Genomic DNA, 19,865 nt, shown 5'->3' with positions numbered 1-19,865 from the left:
TATTGATTCTCAAGTATATATACATCTGGAAGAGATGAGAAGAAAATGTGTATGTTCGGAGGCATCCCTCTGGAACATGTGCCTTTTGACAATAGAGAGAGAAGAGACATGACTCTTCGGGGTTGGACACACCCCTTGCTAATGATGTTTCGTTAATTAGCATGTGCTAATTAACAATAGACATGTGCTAAATAATCCACTAATTAACTCCTAACACTCCCCCTTGTACAACACCGCTCCTTGCATGTTTCATCATTGAAATCTTCTTGTATATAGATCTTCTATCTTCAGAAATCTTCCGTATAATCTTAAGAGTTTCCCTCAAAAACTCCGTGGAAAAAATATGAGGAGAATAGAGCAGATATGTTGCTAAAACTCCTTTATACCCAATGAAAAATGGAATAAGGAGAAAAGGTGCAAGACATAATGATTATTGTCTCCTTGCTAACTCATATGAGAAAACCTTTGATAGAGGAGAAAACTCTTCGGTGAGTTCGGAGAACAATAAATATGTTTTGTATACTTTATTTTAAAAACTCCAGTGGGAAAAATAGAAAGTATTGCATATGTCGCCTCATTAAAACCTTTTATTAGAAACTTCGAGAGAAAGCTCACAAGGGAAAAGAGTGTGATCTGATATGTCATTGAAAACTCCTTTAGAAACCCAGTGGGAAAAATATAAGGAGAAAAATAATATGACATGTCATGATAATTGTCTCTTTAACTCAATATGGGAATCCATAGAGTTTAGAGGACAATAAATATGTCATGGTATACTTTCCTAAAAACTTCGGTGGGGAAAACAGAAAGTATGATATATAATTTCATGTTGATATTATCTCATTAAAAACCTTGATGAGAATCAGTGAAAGTAAACTCATAAATGAAAAAAAAGTGTAATATGATCCTTTGAATAGAAGTAATTCAGGAAGATACTCCCCTTTGATACTTGCATATTTTGAAGCCGAATACCAATTCCATGAACATGTTTCTGGAATGCTGAAGTTGGTAGAAACTTCATGATTGTCACATGATTTGACTTGCAAGATGAATAATATAATAATATTGCTTACTATGTAGCTACAACCGTCGGCGAGAGCTGCAACCGCATAGTCCAATTAACTCCTCACAGTTTTAGTGTAAAACAAAACCCGATCACAGGTTTGACATGAAGTACATACGCATACACAATTACACATAAAGCCACAGGAAACTAACCCAGGGAAGCAAGCGAAAACTTTAACCTCGTGTACAGCGCACCACAAAAAAGAAAGTAAGAAACAAAGCACACCATCAATCCATGCATGTTTTCAGCAAATGAAAGCCACATGGAGGAGCTCATCACTGCAGTAGAGGCCAGGCTGCTGAGCGTATCCTTGCTTGGCCAGCGCCTTCCGTGCTCCCATGACGAGATCCCTGTTGGTCACCTCTCCCTCCTCCCCTTCAAGGATGGTCTGGATGGCGTTGCTGAGCGCGCCGAACGAGGAGCCCTGCGCCGTGGTTGCGTCCGCCGATGTCTGGCTGCTCTGGCACCCGCTGATGAGGATGCCGTTGGTAGGTGCCCACGACCTGGCCCCTGCGTACACCTCCTCTTCCCCGCCAACCTCCTGCTCCATCGCCGGCCTCAAAGCATCCTCCTCCTCGTCGCCGCCTTCAAGCTTGGCCTTGAGGAGCTTGTAGGCCAGGCCACCGACCATGCCCATCACGCCGTCCTGCTCGCCCAGCTTGCCCTCGCAGTACTTGAGGAACATGACCTTCATGAACTTCTTGACCTTTGGGCTGGCGTCCTCCCCGAAGAAGTTGAACAGGGTCATCCGGATGGAGCCCACGTCGACGTCCTCCTTCCCGCTCTGCTGCTTGAGCATCTCGATGGGTGTTGACAGCGGCAGCGACCGACTCTTGGTGTGGTCATCCCCGTCTGCTTCTGCTTCTGCTTCTACCTGTGCATCTGCCTCCTCATCGTCGTCGCTTCCGTGTCGGCTTCGGAAGCGGCGGCTATGGGACTTGAACACGTCCCGGACAGTGTCTTTGAGGAAGGACCGGAAGCCAGTCGGCGAATCGGATGACTCCTCGGATTCACCGGACTGGGTCTCACTCTCCCTGGTGCTGTCGCCTATCTGCTCCTTGGCCTTCTCAAGCAGGCCACCGCTGTGGCATGAGTCAGAGATAATGGTAAATATGCAACCATCGGGGACCTTCTGAACCAGTTCACTGACATCATCATCTGTGCGAAATAACAAGTTAGCTACAGACTTCAATCTACAAGCTGGAAATACTCCCTCCGTCCCATAATGTAAGACGTTTTTCAAGTTTTTTTTAAAAAAACGTCTTACATTATGGGACGGAAGGAATACGAAATTACAGTGCAAGGGGGGTAAAATGCCTGATCCCGCAAATGTGCGGCAATGGATCATCAGCTAGCTGGAAAGACAACAGCCTATGAACTACTCGCACCGTTCCTAAATATAACTTTTTCTAGAGATCCCATAAAAAACTCTTTTTAAAGATTTTAATATGGACTACATATGAATGTATATAGATGTATTTTAGAGTGTAGATTCACTCATTTTGCTCCGTATGTAGTCTGTATTGAAATTTTTAAAAATATTTATATTTAGAAACGGAGGAAATATAAAATATAAATGCAGAAAAGGCTGGTTGACATATGCCATAACCCATAAGCATATTTCTCATTTTTCTGTTAGACATTTGGTACTTGTGATAAAGATCATGCATGCATGATTTGATCCCCTTGAAAAAAAGGCATGCATGGTTTGGATTGATAGATCAGTGCAAAGGAGTAGTAACTTTGGGGTACATGCATGCATGGCTATACAATTTTAACTAGACTAGACGACGCCTATCAATTACTGAGGTAATGTGAAAGAACACATGAGGAAAAAAAATATAATAATGTTGCTCTGTTCATGGTTATAAAAGTTCAGGTAACCAAGAACAGAGCAACACAGTCATCCAGACCAACGGACAACAAGGAGTGGCCCCTCCTCTTGAAGTGTTGTCTTCACATAGCATCTCCCTCCCTCGACAAACATATCTTTTCGAGCTGTAATAAAATGCGCTCCCGAAAAGTAGCAAGATCCTCCCAAGCGTCAGTGACATACATGCCTTCCCACAGAATGAACACCTTCTAGGTAGCACGAGCACGCCGTGCTTGCATGGCTTTATTTGGCGTGGGCACCTCCTTGACATGCAGAAGGATGGTAGTGGTGGAGGAGCATCTGTCATATGTCTTGAGTAGCTGACATGGAAGACATCATATATGCAAGTAGAGGGCGGTAACAGACAAAGACATACTAGTTAAGAAGGATAATTCAGACCCATTATCACTGGGTGGGCCAGACCAGCGACTTGAGTCATCCTATAATAATGAGCACATCCTCACGTTTGTGTAGAGGACATTTTTTGGGGGGGTAAAAGGACACATATCTGGTACTTCTAATTGCAAACTGATTGAATCTCTGCCATGTAAACCTACTCGGACCCATGTAATCCTACCCCTCGTCAATCTATTTATCAGTGAGGTACGAGCAGATCTCGATCAATACAGCTCTACGGAGACTACACATACCATCAACGTGCAAATGCATAAACCCTAGCTAGTACAACCCAAAAAAGGCATGAGTAGGGTATTACCTCTCTTTGAGGATCTAAACCTGTGTAAAATCGTTGTCTTATGTGCACCCGTCACTATAAAATCCCTGTCTTGTGTGCAACCATCACTACTGAAAATTGCTTATATATAGGTGGATCCTTACCTATGGTGGGCACGCATTGGTGGCAATTTTGCCAATTACCCCTTGCGAGCGCCCACTTTGTGTCTGCCACTGGTAACATCAGTCCAGACTAGCCATGGGCCAAAATTACGATTGGCGGGTTCTCAAAAAAAAACGAACGGCGGGCACAAACTCGTGCCGAGAACTGACAGCAGGCCACTGGTAAGTTTGTATTGGTTTACCCGATAGGGTGGTAATGAACAAAGACATAGCACCCGGGTATAGTCAAGAAGGATAGATCCGGTTGAGAGTGTTAACATGATGATAAGTAGCAAAGCATCTTCAGAACAGCTCGACAAGTTCCATGTGCCCGAACATTCATACTCAGTTGAAGACTTCATGAAAATATTGACTCTCAAGCATCCACTATCCGATATATCAAATGATGAAGCTTACAAACGCTTCAATCAAGTCACTGAGAAGGTACGTTAGTTAGATGCCGAAAATAAAAAGCTATATGATAAGCTACCGGCTAAGCGAGAAGATATCTTTGAACCAACTACTGACATAGAGACCGGGTTAAATAAATTTAATGCTCTATATGATCTCGGTGCTAGTGTTTCCACTACGCCTAAGTCTGTGTATGATAAATTAATCTTGGCCCGTTTGTTATAAGCAAGATTAAATTCAATATGGCCAACTCTACATTTACACAAGCAGTAAGGACTAAGCATGGTGTAGTTATTCAAATTAATGACTGTCCCATGATGATTTATCTTGTTACCGTTGATATGCCTAAAGATGTCATTGCTCCAATTTTACTCCGCTGATGCATGGCAAAGTGCTCTGTGTGTTGTGGGGTAATTTTTTTTCTCCATTCTGTACTCTCTCCACCCCCTGATATTGGCCCCAATGGCCGTTCTTGTCCCACGTGTGTTGTGATTGATTCTGGGTTTTAGCACTTTTTGTGAAACAGTTTTGTTAAGTCTCAGTCGATTGAGGCTTCGGGCTAGGCCGAACAAAGCCCGAAGCAGAAAAAACCTAGGTCCGAGCCCGACCCGTCAGTGAAAAAGCCAGTCGGACCTTGGGCTAGGCCTCTTCCCTAAAACGCAAATATGGCAAGTCTAGGCCCGGCCCGACATGTCGTTCCGGCTCAAAACCAAGGCCCAGGCCCGAACCATGGGCAAGATCGGGTCGGGTTTCCCATGGCCAGGTATGTCTGGGAGTAGTTCAAGAGCGACGATGAGTAGTTTTATGTTCGATGTAGTTGAAGTGGACTCGGAGTTAGTAGTAGTTTGTGTAATGTAGTAGTTTGAACTATGTTTGAATTTGATTTTTAAGCACTAGTTTTACATCATCTATTATACATCATCTGTTGGAGCACTAATTTTACATCATCTGTTGGATTTGGGTGTTTTTTGGTCATGTAAAACCCACTTTTGGTGATGTAAAATTTACATCTAACATTTTTTGGTGATATATTTTACATCATCTGTCGGAGATACTCTTAGAAGTCGTCCAACTAATGGACTAGCTGATTGGCTAATGCGTCACATTTTGTATGCTAGATAAAAATTATCTCAATGAACTTGTTAGACGGAGCTGTAGATGGAACATTTATGAGCATGACTCAAGAAAATGGAAATACCTTATTGGGTAACATGATGGCATACTGAGAGGGCTCCAACAAGCAAAAAATTAATTTCTGTGTGGAAGAAGTTGGTAGCATGAATGAGAAGATTGATATGCTTATGTCTATGCTATCTCTGAAAAATAATTCTTCATGTTCCAGTTATTTTCTATTGGTTGATACGATTGAACAAAATAAGACCATGTTCACGGTAATTTTGTTTTTAGGAATAGTTTTAACAACCATGCTTATAAAAAATATGGGAATAATTATCCTAGGTCATATCCTTTAAATATTTCTTTCGCGTGTAATTGAACGTCCATTAGCCTAAATGTCATGGTTAAGGAACTTATCACTTCGCAAAAAGAATTGAACAAACTTTCATAGAAAAAATTGATTGATTGGGAATTTTATTTGATAAGGTAGGTGATATGTCTCCAACGTATATATAATTTTTTATTGTTCCATGTTATTATATTATTTGTTTTGGATGTTTTATATGCATTAATATGCTATTTTATATTATTTTTGGGACTAACCTATTAACTTAGAGCCCAGTGCCAGTTTCTGTTTTTTCCTTGTTTTTGAGCTTCGCAGAAAAGGAATACCAAATGGAGTCCAAACGGAATAAAACTTCACGATGATTTTTCTTGGACCAGAAGACCTCGCCCTTCACCCTATATATTCACATATATTTCAGAACCACCAGAAGCATCCACAAAAACACTTTTCCACCGCCGGAACCTTCTGTTCCCGTAAGATCCCATCTTGGGGCCTTTTCCGGCATCCTGCCGGAGGGGGGATTCGATCACGGAGGGCATCTACATCAATCCTATTGCCCTTCCGATGAAGCGTGAGTAGTTTACCACAGGCCTATGGGTCCATAGCTAGTTGCTAGATGGCTTCTTCTCTCTCTCTTTGATTCTCAATACCATGTTCTCCTCGATGTTCTTGGAGATCTATCTAATGTAATATTCTTTTGCGGTGTGTTTGTCAAGATCCGATGAATTGTGGATCTATGATCAGCTTATCTATGAATATTATTTGAATCTTCTCTGAATTCTTATATGCATGATTTGATATCTTTGTATTTCTCTTTGAATTATCGGTTTGGTTTGGCCAACTCGATTAATTTTTCTTGCAATGGGAGAGGTGCTTAGCTTTGGGTTCAATCTTGCGTGATTTCACCCAGTGACAAAGTAGGGGTAGCGAGACACGTATTGAATTGTTGCCATCTAGGATAAAAAGATGGGTTTTACATCATATTGCATGAGTTTATTCCTCTACATCATGTCATCTAGGCGTTACTCCGTTCTTTATGAACTTAATACTCTAGATGCATGCTGGATAGCAGTCGATGTGTGGAGTAATAGTAGTAGATACAGGCAGGAGTCGGTCTACTTGACACGGACGTGATGCCTATATTACATAATCATTGCCTTGGATATCGTCATAATTTTGCGCTTTTCTATCAATTGCTCAACAATAATTTGTTCACCCATCGAATTATTTGCCTACATGAGAGAAGCCTCTAATGAAACCTATGGCCCTCGGGTCTATTTTCCATCATATTAGTTTCCGATCTACTATTTTGCAGTCTTTTATTTTCAGATCTATAAATCAAAAAACCCAAAAATATTTTATATTTTATTTATCTATCTCTATCAGATCTCACCTTTGCAAGTGACCGTGAAGGGATTGACAACCCCTTTATGGTGTTGGGTGCAAGTGTTTGATTGTTTGTGCAGGTATTGGTGATTTGCGCGTTCTTCTCCTACTGGATTGATACCTTGGTTCTTAACTGAGGGAAATATTTATCTCTACTTTGTTGCATCACCCTTTCCTCTTCAAGGGAAAAACCAATGCAAGCTCAAGAAGCAGCAGGAAGAATTTCTGGTGCCGTTGCCTGGGAGATCTACGTCAAGCCTACCAAGTACCCATCATAAACTCTCATCTCTTTCATTACATTATTCGACATTTCCCTCTCGTTTTCCTCTCCCCCACTTCTAAAACAATTTTCGAAAAGATTTGCCTTTTTATTCGCCCTTCTTTCGTTCGTCTTTTCGTTTGCCTTTATGTCTTACTTGGCTCGTTTGCTTGTTTGGTTGGAATAATTGTGTATTTATTGAAAAGTAGAAACCAAAAAGTTTATGGATCCTCATCCACTTGCTAACCTTTTTAAGAGATCCAATTATGATGAACCAATTGCTAATGAGTTGTGTGCACTAGATAATCTTTACGAAGTTTTGCTTGAAATTCATGAATCTGAAAATTGTGATGAAGAAATTTATGAAGAGATTCACGATAGCTCCTCGAATAAAAAGCATGATTGCAATGATGTTATTATAAATTATATTAATGTCGATTGTGCTAATATTATGCCAAACCCTTAGCTTGGGGATGCTAATTTTGCTATGTCCATTACTTATTGTAATGATCATGATTGGGGTAATTCTTCTTATGACCTTGAAAATTTATTTAAGCCTCATGATGAATATGTTTGCAATAATATTGAAAGTGGGTTTGTAAGAGTGTCAACTTTAGGAAATAATTATCCCACTACTTTGGTGTATGATCTGTTGGGGAACGTAGCAGAAATTCAAAATTTCTACGCATCACCAAGATCAATCTTTGGAGTAATCTAGCAACGAGGGGAAGGGGAGTGCATCTACATACCCTTGTAGATCGCGATGCGGAAGCGTTGCAAGAACGCGGATGAGGGAGTCGTACTCGTAGCGATTCAGATCGCGGTTGATTCCGATCTAAGCACCGAAAGAACGGTGCCTCCGCGTTCAACACACGTGCAGCCCGGTGACGTCTCCCACGCCTTGATCCAGCAAGGAGAGAGGGAGAGGTTGGGGAAGACTCCATCCAGCAGCAGCACGACGGCGTGGTGGTGATGGAGGAGCGTGACAATCCTGCAGGGCTTCGCCAAGCACCGCGGGAGAGGAGGAGGAGGGAGAGGGGTAGGGCTGCGCCAAAAAGGAGACGTTCTCATGTCTATGGCAGCCCCAAAACCTCAATATATATAGGGGAGGGGGAGGGCTGCGCCCCCCATCTAGGGTTTCCCCCTCAAGGGGTGCGGCCAGCCCTAGATGGGGCTTGGGGGGCGGCCAAAGGGGGGAGGAGTGCCTCCCATGTCAAGTGGAGGCCCTCCCCCTTAGGGTTTCCCCTCTCCCATGCGCATGGGCCTTGGGGGGGCTGGTGCCCCTGGCCCATTAAGGCTAGGGCGCCCCCTTACAGCCCATGCTGCTGTATTGGACGTGGTGGAACATTTTCCGGACCTCCGGACCCCTCCGGAATCCTCCGGAACCTTCTGGAAGCTTCCCGGTACAATACCGAAAAAACCCGAACTTTTCCCAGAACCCGAACAACAACTTTCCATATATAAATCTTTACCTCCGGACCATTCCGGAACTCCTCGTGACGTCCGGGATCTCATCCGGGACTCCGAACAACATTCGGTAACCACATACATACTTTCCCTATAACCCTAGCGTCATCGAACCTTAAGTGTGTAGACCCTACGGGTTCGGGAACCATGCAGACATGACCGAGACGTTCTCCGGTCAATAACCAACAGCGGGATCTGGATACCCATGTTGGCTCCCACATGTTCCACGATGATCTCATCGGATGAACCACGATGTCGGGGATTCAATCAATCCTGTATGCAATTCCCTTTGTCTATCGCTATGTTACTTGCCCGAGATTCGATCGTCGGTATCCCTATACCTTGTTCAATCTCGTTACCTGCAAGTCTCTTTACTCGTTCCGTAACTCACATCATCCCGTGATCAACTCCTTGGTCACATTGTGCACATTATGATGATGTCCTACCGAGTGGGCCCAGAGATACCTCTCCGTTTACACGGAGTGACAAATCCCAGTCTCGATTCGTGCCATCCCAACAGACACTTTCGGAGATACCCGTAGTGCACCTTTATAGCCACCCAGTTACGTTGTGACGTTTGGCACACCCAAAGCATTCCTACGGTATCCGGGAGTTGCACAATCTCATGGTCTAAGGAAATGATACTTGACATTAGAAAAGCTCTGAGCAAACGAACTACACGATCTTGTGCTAGGCTTAGGATTGGGTCTTGTCCATCACATCATTCTCCTAATGATGTGATCCCGTTATCAACGACATCCAATGTCCATGGTCAGGAAACCGTAACCATCTATTGATCAACGAGCTAGTCAACTAGAGGCTTACTAGGGACATGGTGTTGTCTATGTATCCACACATGTATCTGAGTTTCCTATCAATACAATTCTAGCATGGATAATAAACGATTATCATGAACAAGGAAATATAATAATAACCTATTTATTATTGCCTCTAGGGCATATTTCCAACATGATCAATCTTATGATTTTTTTAATAAAAGTGGGTTTGGAGAAGTCATGACTTTATTTGATGATAATCCCACTATTTTGGAAGAGTGTCAACTCTGCATGCATGTGGATCATGTAGAGAAAATTTTATGTGATAGCTATATTGTTGAATTTGATTATGATCCTACTTGTGATTATTATGAGAGAGGAAAATATGGTTGTGGAAATCTTCATGTTACTAAATTACCTCTCGTTATGTTGAGTTTGCTATTGTCTCTTTCTTCTTCTTTTCATATGCTAGGATTTGCTTGCCTTGATAATTTGTTTGACTATAAGATGCCTATGCATAGGAAGTATGTTAGGCTTAGATGTGTTTTTCGTGTGCTTTATGATGCTCTCTTTGTGCTTCAATTCTTGTCTTTCATGTGAGCACCATTAAAATTATCAACGCCTAGCTAAAAGGCTTTAAAGAAAAACGCTCGTTGGGAGACAACCCAATATTTTTCCTTGATGTTTTCCAATAAATAATTTACCTAGCCTCTGGTTAGATGTGTTTTTGTTTTTTAATTAGTATTTGTGTCAAGTAAGACCTTTGGGATGGCTTACGGTGATAGTTATTTTGATCTTGCTGAAAAACAGAAATTTTTGCGCACAGAAAAATAATTCTCATTTTTTACATAAGCGTGATAAAATACTGATTCTTTTTGAAGAAGATTAATATACAAATTGCCCAGGTTGTCCTAATTTTTCAGAATTTTTGGAGTTACAGAAGTATTTGAGAGTTACAGATTGCTACGGACTGTTCTGTTTTTTACAGATTCTGTTTTCTATGTGTTATTTGCTTATTTTCATGAATCTATGGGTAGTATCGGGGGGTATGAACCATGGAAAAGTTGGAATACAGTAGATATTACACCAATATAAATAAATAATGAGTTCACAACAGTACCAAAAGTGGTGATTTATTTTCTTATACTAACAGATCTCATGAGATTTTCTATTGAGTTTTGTGTTGTGAAGTTTTCAAGTTTTGGGTAAAGATTTGATGGACTATGGAATAAGGAGTGGCAAGAACCTAACCTTGGGGATGCCCAAGGCACCCCAAGGTAATATTCAAGGACAACCAAGAGCCTAAACTTGGGGATACCCCGGAAGACATCCCCTCTTTCGTCTTCATCTATCGGTAACTTTACTTGAGGCTATATTTTTCTTCACCACATGATATGTGTTTTGTTTGGAGCGTCTTGTATGGTATGAGTCTTTACTTTTTAGTTTGCCACAAGCATCCTTCTTGTATACACCTTTTGAGAGGGACACACATGAATCGTGATTTATTAGAATACTCTATGTGCTTCACTTATATCTTTTGAGTTAGGCAATTTTGCTCTAGTGCTTCACTTATATCTTTTTAGAGCACGGCGGTGGTTTTATTTTGTATTCTCTCATGCTTAACTTATACTATTTTGAGAGTCTCTCTAAACAACGTGGTAATTTGTTTTGGTTATGAATTTAGTCCTAATATGATAGGCATCCAAGAGGGATATAATAAAAACTTTCATATAGAGTGCATTGAATACTATGCGAAGTTTGATTCCTTATAATTGTTTTGAGATATAAAGATGGTGATATTAGAGGCATGCTAGTGAATAATTGTGGATTGTAGAAATACTTGTGTTAAAGTTTGTGATTCCCGTAGCATGCACATATGGTGAACCCATATGTGATGAAGTCGGAGCATGATTTATTTATTGATTATCTTCCTTATGAGTGGCGGTCGGGGACGAGCGATGGTCTTTTCCTACCAATCTATCCCCCTAGGAGCATGCGTGTAGTACTTCGTTTCGATGACTAATAGATTTTTGCAATAAGTATGTGAGTTCTTTATGACTAATGTTGAGTCCATGGATTATACGCACTCTCACCCTTCCACCATTGCTAGCCTCTCTAGTACCGCACAACTTTCGCCGGTGCCATACACCCACTTATTACCTTCCTCAAAACAGCCACCATACCTACCTATTATGGCATTTCCATAGCCATTCCGAGATATATTGCCATGCAATTCCGTTTATTATGACACATACCATCATTGTCATATTGCTTTGCATGACCATGTAGTTGACATAGTATTTGTGGAAAAGCCACCTTTCATAATTTTTTCATACATGTCACTCTTGAGTCATTGCACATCTCGGTACACCGTCGGAGGCATTCATATAGAGTCACGTTTTGTTCTAAGTATCAAGTTGTAATTCTTGAGTTGTAAGTAAATAAAAGTGTGACGATCATCATTATTAGAGCATTGTCCCATGTGAGGAAATAATGATGGAAGCTATGATTCCCTCACAAGTTGGGATGAGTCTCCGGACTTTTCAAAAAAATAAAAGAGGCCAAGAAGCCCACCAAAAAAAGAGAGAAAAGAGATAAGGGGCAATGTTACTATCCTTTTTTCACACTTGTGCTTCAAAGTAGCACCATGATCTTCATGACAGAGAGTCTCCTATGTTGTCACTTTCATATACTAGTGGGAATTTTTAATTATAGAACTTGGCTTGTATATTCCAATGATAGGCTTCCTCAAATTGCCCTAGGTCTTCGTGAGCAAGCAAGTTGGATGCACACCCACTTAGTTTTCTTTTAAGCTTTTATAAACTTATAGCTCTAGTGCATCCGTTGCATGGCAATCCCTACTCACTCACATTGATATCTATCGATGGGCATCTCCATAGCCCGTTGATACGCCTAGTTGATGTGAGACTATCTCCTTCTTTTTTGTCTTCTCCACAACCACCATATTCTATTCCACCTATAGTGTTATGTCCATGGCTCACGCTCATGTATTGCGTGAAAGTTGAAAAGGTTTGAGAACATCAAAAGTATGAAACAATTGCTTGGTTTGTCATCGGGGTTGTGCATGATTTGAATACTTTGTGTGATGAAGATGGAGCATAGCCAGACTATATGGTTTTGTAGGGAAAGCTTTCTTTGGCCATGTTATTTTGAGAAGACATGATTGCTTTATTAGTATGCTTGAAGTATTATTGTTTTTATGTCAATATTAAACTTTTGTTTTGAATCTTATGGATCTGAACACTCATGCCACAATAAAGAAAATTACATGGATAAATATGTTAGGTAGCATTCCACATCAAAAATTCTGTTTTTATCATTTACCTACTCGAGGACGAGCAGGAATTAAGCTTGGGGATGCTTGATACGTCTCCAACGTATCTATAAGTTTTTATTGTTCCATGCTATTATATTATCTGTTTTGGATGTTTTATATGCATTAATATGCTATTTTATATTATTTTTGGGACTAACCTAGTAACCTAGAGCCCAGTGCCAGTTTCTGTTTTTTCCTTGTTTTTGAGCTTCGCAGAAAAAGGAATACCAAACGGAATAAAACTTCACGGTGATTTTTCTTGGACCAGAAGACACCCAGGGGACTTGGAGTCCAAGTCAGAAGAGTTGCGAGGCGGCGGCAAGGGTGGAGGGCGCGCCCTGGGGGGGGCGCCCCCTACCTTACACCTCCTCAGGACTCCTCTGACCTAGCCCTTCGCCCTATATATTCACATATATTTCAGAACCACCAGAAGCATCCACGAAAACACTTTCCCACCGCCGCAACCTTCTGGTCCCGTGAGATCCCATCTTGGGGCCTTTTCCGGCATCCTGCCGGAGGGGGATTCGATCACGGAGGGCATCTACATCAATCCTATTTCCCTTCCGATGAAGCGTGAGTAGTTTACCACAGACCTATGGGTCCATAGCTAGTATCTAGATGGCTTCTTCTCTCTCTCTTTGATTCTCAATGCCATGTTCTCCTTGATGTTCATGGAGATCTATCTGATGTAATCTTCTTTTGCGGTGTGTTTGTCGAGATCCAATGAATTGTGGATCTATGATCAGCTTATCTATGAATATTATTTGAATCTTCTCTGAATTCTTATATGCATGATTTGATATCTTTGTCTTTCTCTTCGAATTATCGGTTTGGTTTGGCCAACTCGATTGATTTTTCTTGCAATGGGAGAGGTGCTTAGCTTTGGGTTCAATCTTGTGTGATTTCACCCAGTGACAAAGTAGGGGTAGCGAGACACGTATTGAATTGTTGCCATCGAGGATAAAAAGATGGGGTTTACATCATATTGCATGAGTTTATTCCTCTACATCGTGTCATCTTACTTAAGGCGTTACTCCATTCTTTATGAACTTAATACTCTAGATGCATGCTGGATAGCGGTCGATGTGTGGAGAAACAGTAGTAGATGCAGGCAGGAGTCGGTCTACTTGACACAGACGTGATGCCTATATTACATAATCATTGCCTTGGATATCGTCATAACTTTGCGCTTTTCTATCAATTGCTCGACAGTAATTTGTTGACCCACCGTATTATTTGCCTTCATGAGAGAAGCCTCTAGTGAAACCTATGGCCCCCGGGTCTATTTTCCATCATATTAGTTTCCGATCTACTATTTAGCAATCTTTTATTTTCAGATCTATAAATCAAAAAACCCAAAAATATTTTATCTTTTATTTATCTATCTCTATCAGATCTCACATTTGCAAGTGACCGTGAAGGGATTGACAACCCCTTTATCGCGTTGGGTGCAAGTGTTTGATTGTTTGTGCAGGTATTGGTGATTTGCGCGTTCTTCTCCTACTGGATTGATACCTTGGTTCTTAACTGAGGGAAATACTTATCTCTACTTTGCTGCATCACCCTTTCCTCTTGAAGGGAAAAACCAACGCAAGCTCAAGAAGTAGCAGTAGGTACAATTGCTAATGATGTAGAAGCTTTACAATTAAAATGCCCTCCACCTAAATATGGTACCGATGTTCTCTTAAATGTTTACAAGCAACCATTGATAACAATAATAAGGCTTTCTGCGATAACAATAATAAGGCTTTCTGCATGCTACAAACTAGATGGGCTAAAGATAGAAGAGCCCAAGAATCTGAAATTTCTGATAAAAGTGGGATTGAAGAGATCAAAACTGTAGGCACCATTAATCCCACTAATTTGGAGGGTGTTGATTTTTATAATAATTATCGCGAGCTCTCTAAAATGATTATGGTCTTGCAAATATGACTACGGAGTCTAGCTCCCTAGAGCAACAAAGTCATTTGACTAGATACATTGTTGAAGCTTTTTTGCATGTTAGGGAAGAGAAGTATAATCAAGAAGCTATGATTCCTAGGCAGTTGGAAGATGGATGGGAGTCATCCATTAAGATAAGTGTCAATTGTTTTATCTATGATGATCTATATCATCTTGGTGCTAGTGTGTCTCTGTCATTCCTAAGAGGTGATGATGCACTTGGACTAAAGCCTTTTATGCAATATCAACTGGATGTGCAGTTAGCTGATAGCACCATAAGGAAACCTATATGTAAATTTGGATGTGTAGTTGATGATGCTTTATGATTATTAATATGACCTATGTCCCCGTTGATTTATTGTTATGGATATGAGACATAACCCTCTATGTCCAGTTATTTTGGGGAGACCTTTTCTGAGGACTTTAGGGGCTGTTTTTTATATGAAAGAAATTTCAAATCCACATGAAGAAAGGATTACAACATTTCAGAAGAAGAAAAAATATGGTTATGAAGTTATGTTGGGAATTGATGGCTCGACTGCAAGGAAAGATGATAAAACTTGAATATCCTTCACAATATCAACGCATAGCTTAAAGGCGTTAAAGAAAGCGCAGGGGGGAGGTACCCCATCGTTATATTTTTTATTTCTCTTTTCGATGGTGTTATAGTTGCTATGTCTTTGTAGCAAATTTGTTTTCTTGCTTTCTTTTAATAAAGTCTCAAGTTTTTCCATTAGTTTCATATAATGTTATTATTATGTTGGTATTTGTTATTATAAAATCCATCCGAATTACTAAAATGTCACAAAACCGAGCAACATATGTCTAGTGTTTATACTATCCTTTTCCCATTTTTTTAGTACATAGTAAGCTTTGGACAGAGGTTGCTCTCCAAGTGAAGCTCCGTTCATATCTGAGTAGACTGGATGAAAATATGCCCCTTCCACTCCCTTCGTCTGCTTGACGGCGAAGGAAGAACAAAGCCACATCAGCCTGATCCAGTTGTGTGTCTCATCGGGCAGCGGTCGTCTTACATGCAAAACAACCGAGAGAGGGACCAGGCAACCTCCAAACACCGATCGAGAGCCCGGGAGAGACGACGCTCCACGATGGCATAGCACCAGGCGCCCTAGAGGCCTACTCAAAGCTAAATCCAAACATAAATATGTATATTTACCTTTTTTGAATCATCAATAACTTTATTCCTCAAACAATAGCCATATCGTTTACAATTTTTGGAAGAATAAAGTCATGGGGAAAAGACTCCCAAAATTCAAAAGCACTAGAACTAAAGCAATGTTTTTCCAAGCAATCAGCCACAAGGTTGGCTTCCCTACAACATCGAACAAAACTAATATTTGAAAATTACATAGCCAGGATTGTTGCTTCAGTGATAGTTGCAGCATCACCACCCATGTAGGCATCTGGATTTGAAGCCGCCTCAAGAGCATTCATACTATCTGATTCAATAGCAATTTTGGTGCACCCTATATTAGCAGCAATGATCAAATATCGAATTGCCTTTATTTCTGCTGAATCCACTGGAGGGACATGAGGCAAAACCCGGGTTGTCGCAACAATGAAATTACCCTGATCATCTCTCGCCGTGGCTCCACAAGCTCCGGCCAATGTTTCAACACGAAATGACGCATGCACATTGATCTTCACAATACCTGAATCTGGTTTCCTCCATATTTGGTCTATCTTTTGGGTTGGCTGGTTTGGGGTGTATGCTCGTAAAAAATTGTAGCCACCTAATCTCCAGGGCCGTTCTGTTAGGAGTTTGGATGCTTTCCCCTTTCACCACTTGTCAGCGCTACCACCAGATGTACCACATGATTACTAGGATGAAATTCCGCTGCCGGTATTTCATGTACCGTAGAGTCAGTTCGTACGAGGATCTCTAGAGTGATGGACCTCGAATGGTCCTGTAGCACTTCCTTATGTATAGTATCTGCCAGCTGAAGTTCAGACCAAACTTCCCTAGCCCTTGAACATGTGAAGATGCAATGTTGTATATCCTCCAACCCAACTTTACAAAATGGACATTGAGGGACTAAGGAATGTGTCTTCCTGCTAAAACACCGAAACATGGCAAGACCCCCTTCAGAATCTTCCATCCAAAGTGCTTAATTTTCCTCGAAACGCGAAGATGCCACAACTCTTTCCACACTGAGTGCTTCTGTCCGTTTACCGTCATCCAAATTACCCTTGAAGTTGGCGAGAATTACCCACCAATGCCATCCATAAGTGGCAAAAACGGTTCGCTTTTTTCAAAGTCGCCGTGCAGTTCGGTTCTTATAGCGTGATGCCTCCAAATTTCACAAGCACAAAAGCGCCACAATGATTAAGCACACAATCTTCCACGCTTGAGACCCAGGTTCGATCCCCTGGTCTACCCTTCTTTTCTCTCCCTCAGTTTTTTCATTTTGTTTTTTGCTTTTTCTTTTCTTTTTTTCTTTTTTCCTCTTTAAATTATTACAGGATTTCGAAAACCACCAAATTTCAAAAAGTTGTGAGTTCTATTTTTTTGACAAATCATAATATGTTCGTGAATTCAAAGAATCCTCGGGAAACCATAAAATGTTCATGATTTTAAAAAAATTGTCCTTATCTCATAAAAGAATTCATGACTTCAAAAAATTCCCGCGAAATAAAAATGTTCCTGCTTCTTAAAAATGGTTGTGTATTCAATCATATCTAGGAATTTGAATAAAATGTCCATGAAATTTTAAAAATACCATCTTGAATGATTTAGAAAAATGGTCAGAGAATACAATAATGTTCATGATTTTGAAAAAAAAATTGATCATGTATTCAAAACATATTCATGAATCTGAAAAAATGTCCATAAAATTTCAGAAGATGTTCACAAAAATTAAAGAACATATCACGAATTTCAAATTTTATTCCCCAACCTTTTTAAAAAGCTCATCAGTTCAAAAACTACCCATGAATTCGAAAACTGTACATGCATTTCAAAAATTGCTTGTCTCAACATAAAAATGTTCGTAGTAGGCGTACACAATCTTCCACGCTTGAGACCCGGGTTCAATCCCCCGGTCTACCTTTTTTCTCTCCTCACCGCACACTCTCATGGACCGACCCATGTGCGCGGCATGACGCCCAGGTTTTTCATTATTATTTTTCGTTTTCTTTTCTTATTTATTTTTAAGTTCCTTAAATTATTTTGGGATTTTGAAAAACTCGTGCGGGTTTTAATTTTTTTGACAAATCATAATATGTTCGTGAATTCAAAATATGCTCGGGAAACCATAAAATCTTCATGATTTTAAAAAACTGTCTGTATGTTGTAAAAGAATTCATGATTTAGAACATAGTAAGGCAGTGCATCTGAAGGCCGTACGTAGCTAGTCCTACCGTTTATCAACTGGATCCGAGTACTTCAGCAGGACCAGGAGGAGTAAAATGGAGAGAAGTAATACAGCGGACGGAACGGTGGAACCTGTGATGAGATTCATGTCGCTGGGCACGATGCACTCGTCGTACCCGGTGTCGTCGTCCTGCCCGGTCTCGGCCGGCAGCCGCGTGCCGTGGCCGCTGAAGTGGAAGAAGAGGAAGTCCCCGGGGCACGCGGCGCCGACGAGCCGGGCCAGCGCGCGGCGGATATTGGCGCCCGTGGGCAGCGGCCCGGAGGAGCCGTCGCGGTCGACGAGGACGCGGATGTCGTCCTCCTCGAAGCCGAACCGGTCGACGAGGCAGCGGTGCATGCGGTCAACGTCGTTGTGGCAGCCCCTGAGCTCGGCCTTGGTGCCCGGGTAGTTGATGCCCACCAGGAGCGCGAGCTTGCGGCCCATGGCAGGCGACGCGCGCGATCGGGGAGCGGGTGCCGGTTCCGTCGGGCGGCCGGCGGTGGTGGACTGGCAGTCGGGATCGGGGAATGCTCCGATCGAGTTGCTTACGGGCGCTGCGTCTGTTGGCGTTTCCGGGATCCGACGACTTGGCGGCCGGGCTTGTAGTAGACGTCAGGACACGACAACCTCTGACACCTGAACATTAACAAATCTTTAGCTTAGTCGCTAAGGAAGCGGGGGTCATGGTTGAGGTAACCGCTGTTTAGCATGGTGGTCACTGTCTGTCGCTTCGCTCGATTCTCTCGGGCGGCGGGAGAAGATGGACTACTTTCACACAACCACATGTCAGCTGTGCCACTTCGACTGCAAAACGAGCCGACTGGCCGGTGGTCTCATGATGCTGCCACATAAGTACTGTCTGAGGTACGCGACCACGTATACATGCATTTGGTATAGATGAATTATCAGGGCCGTCTCCAAGAAATAGGGGCCCCGGTGCGAAATGCGAAATGAGGCCCTAAATTTTGAAATGTTCATACGCTAACGTACTAACATAACTAAAGCATATCTTATTTTTCATATATATAATATCAGTGCTAAAAGTCTAAAGCTATGGGGTCGCAAAATCCAGGTTTGCTCGAGGTAGGAGTGTTAAGCACAATCAAGTAATTGAAAAAGGAAATATAAATTCGGTACCCTGTGGTATTTCATCAAACTAAGCACTTCAAAAGGTACAAAACTCGCTCACCTCACCCTGCCATCATGAGCTGAACTGCACCACACTCCCGCGAGCCGCGATGCTGTGGTGCAGTCCATTTTGCCTCCTAACCCGCAGCCTAAAGGTCAAATCAACAATTACCATAGACCATCTCAAAGTTCTTACTTGGCACTTTATTGAAATGAAAGCTATAAAACATGATTACTACAGTAGCTTAATCATGTGAACACATAAAAACAGTAGGGGTAAATGTTGGGTTGCCTCCCAACAAACGCTTTTTTTAATGCCTTTTAGCTAGGCATGATGATTTCAATGATGCTCGCATAAAAGATAAGAATTGAAACTTAAAGAGAGCATCATGAAGCATATGACTAACACATTTAAGCCTAACCCACTTCCTATGTATAAGTATTTTGTGATCAAACAACTTACGGGAACAAGAATCAACTAGTATAGGAAGGCAAAACATGCATAACTTCAAAACTTTCAACACATAGAGAGGAAACTTGATATTATTGAG

The 19,865-nt window shown here is 41.5% G+C and overlaps 1 protein-coding gene across 1 annotated transcript; it reads right to left on the bottom strand.

Moving 5' to 3' along the window:
- Window positions 1-579: 579 nt before the first annotated feature.
- Window positions 580-18,630, bottom strand: LOC109736862 (metacaspase-4-like). The gene is made up of 2 exons (XM_020296079.4): window positions 18,279-18,630; window positions 580-2,224 (listed from the first exon to the last, which is right to left on the bottom strand). The coding sequence occupies exons 1-2, from the start codon at window positions 18,628-18,630 to the stop codon at window positions 1,311-1,313; spliced, it is 1,266 nt and encodes a 421-aa protein (XP_020151668.1). The 3' UTR covers window positions 580-1,310.
- Window positions 18,631-19,865: the final 1,235 nt, after the last annotated feature.

Source organism: Aegilops tauschii, chromosome 2, assembly GCF_002575655.3.
Source record: "Aegilops tauschii subsp. strangulata cultivar AL8/78 chromosome 2, Aet v6.0, whole genome shotgun sequence".
Taxonomy (NCBI): domain Eukaryota; kingdom Viridiplantae; phylum Streptophyta; class Magnoliopsida; order Poales; family Poaceae; genus Aegilops; species Aegilops tauschii.
The sequence above is the reverse complement of the archived record's forward strand: the minus strand, read 5'-3'. Positions and strand labels throughout refer to the sequence as shown.

What these genes read in the sequence shown, in the direction of transcription:
- LOC109736862 (XM_020296079.4), bottom strand. Translation starts at nt 18,630, where the DNA reads ATGGGCCGCAAGCTCGCGCTCCTGGTGGGCATCAACTACCCGGGCACC. An exon ending in CGACATGAATCTCATCACAG is followed by an intron (nt 2,225 to 18,278) that starts GTTCCACCGTTC and finishes TATTTCGCACAG; the next exon opens with ATGATGATGTCAGTGAACTG.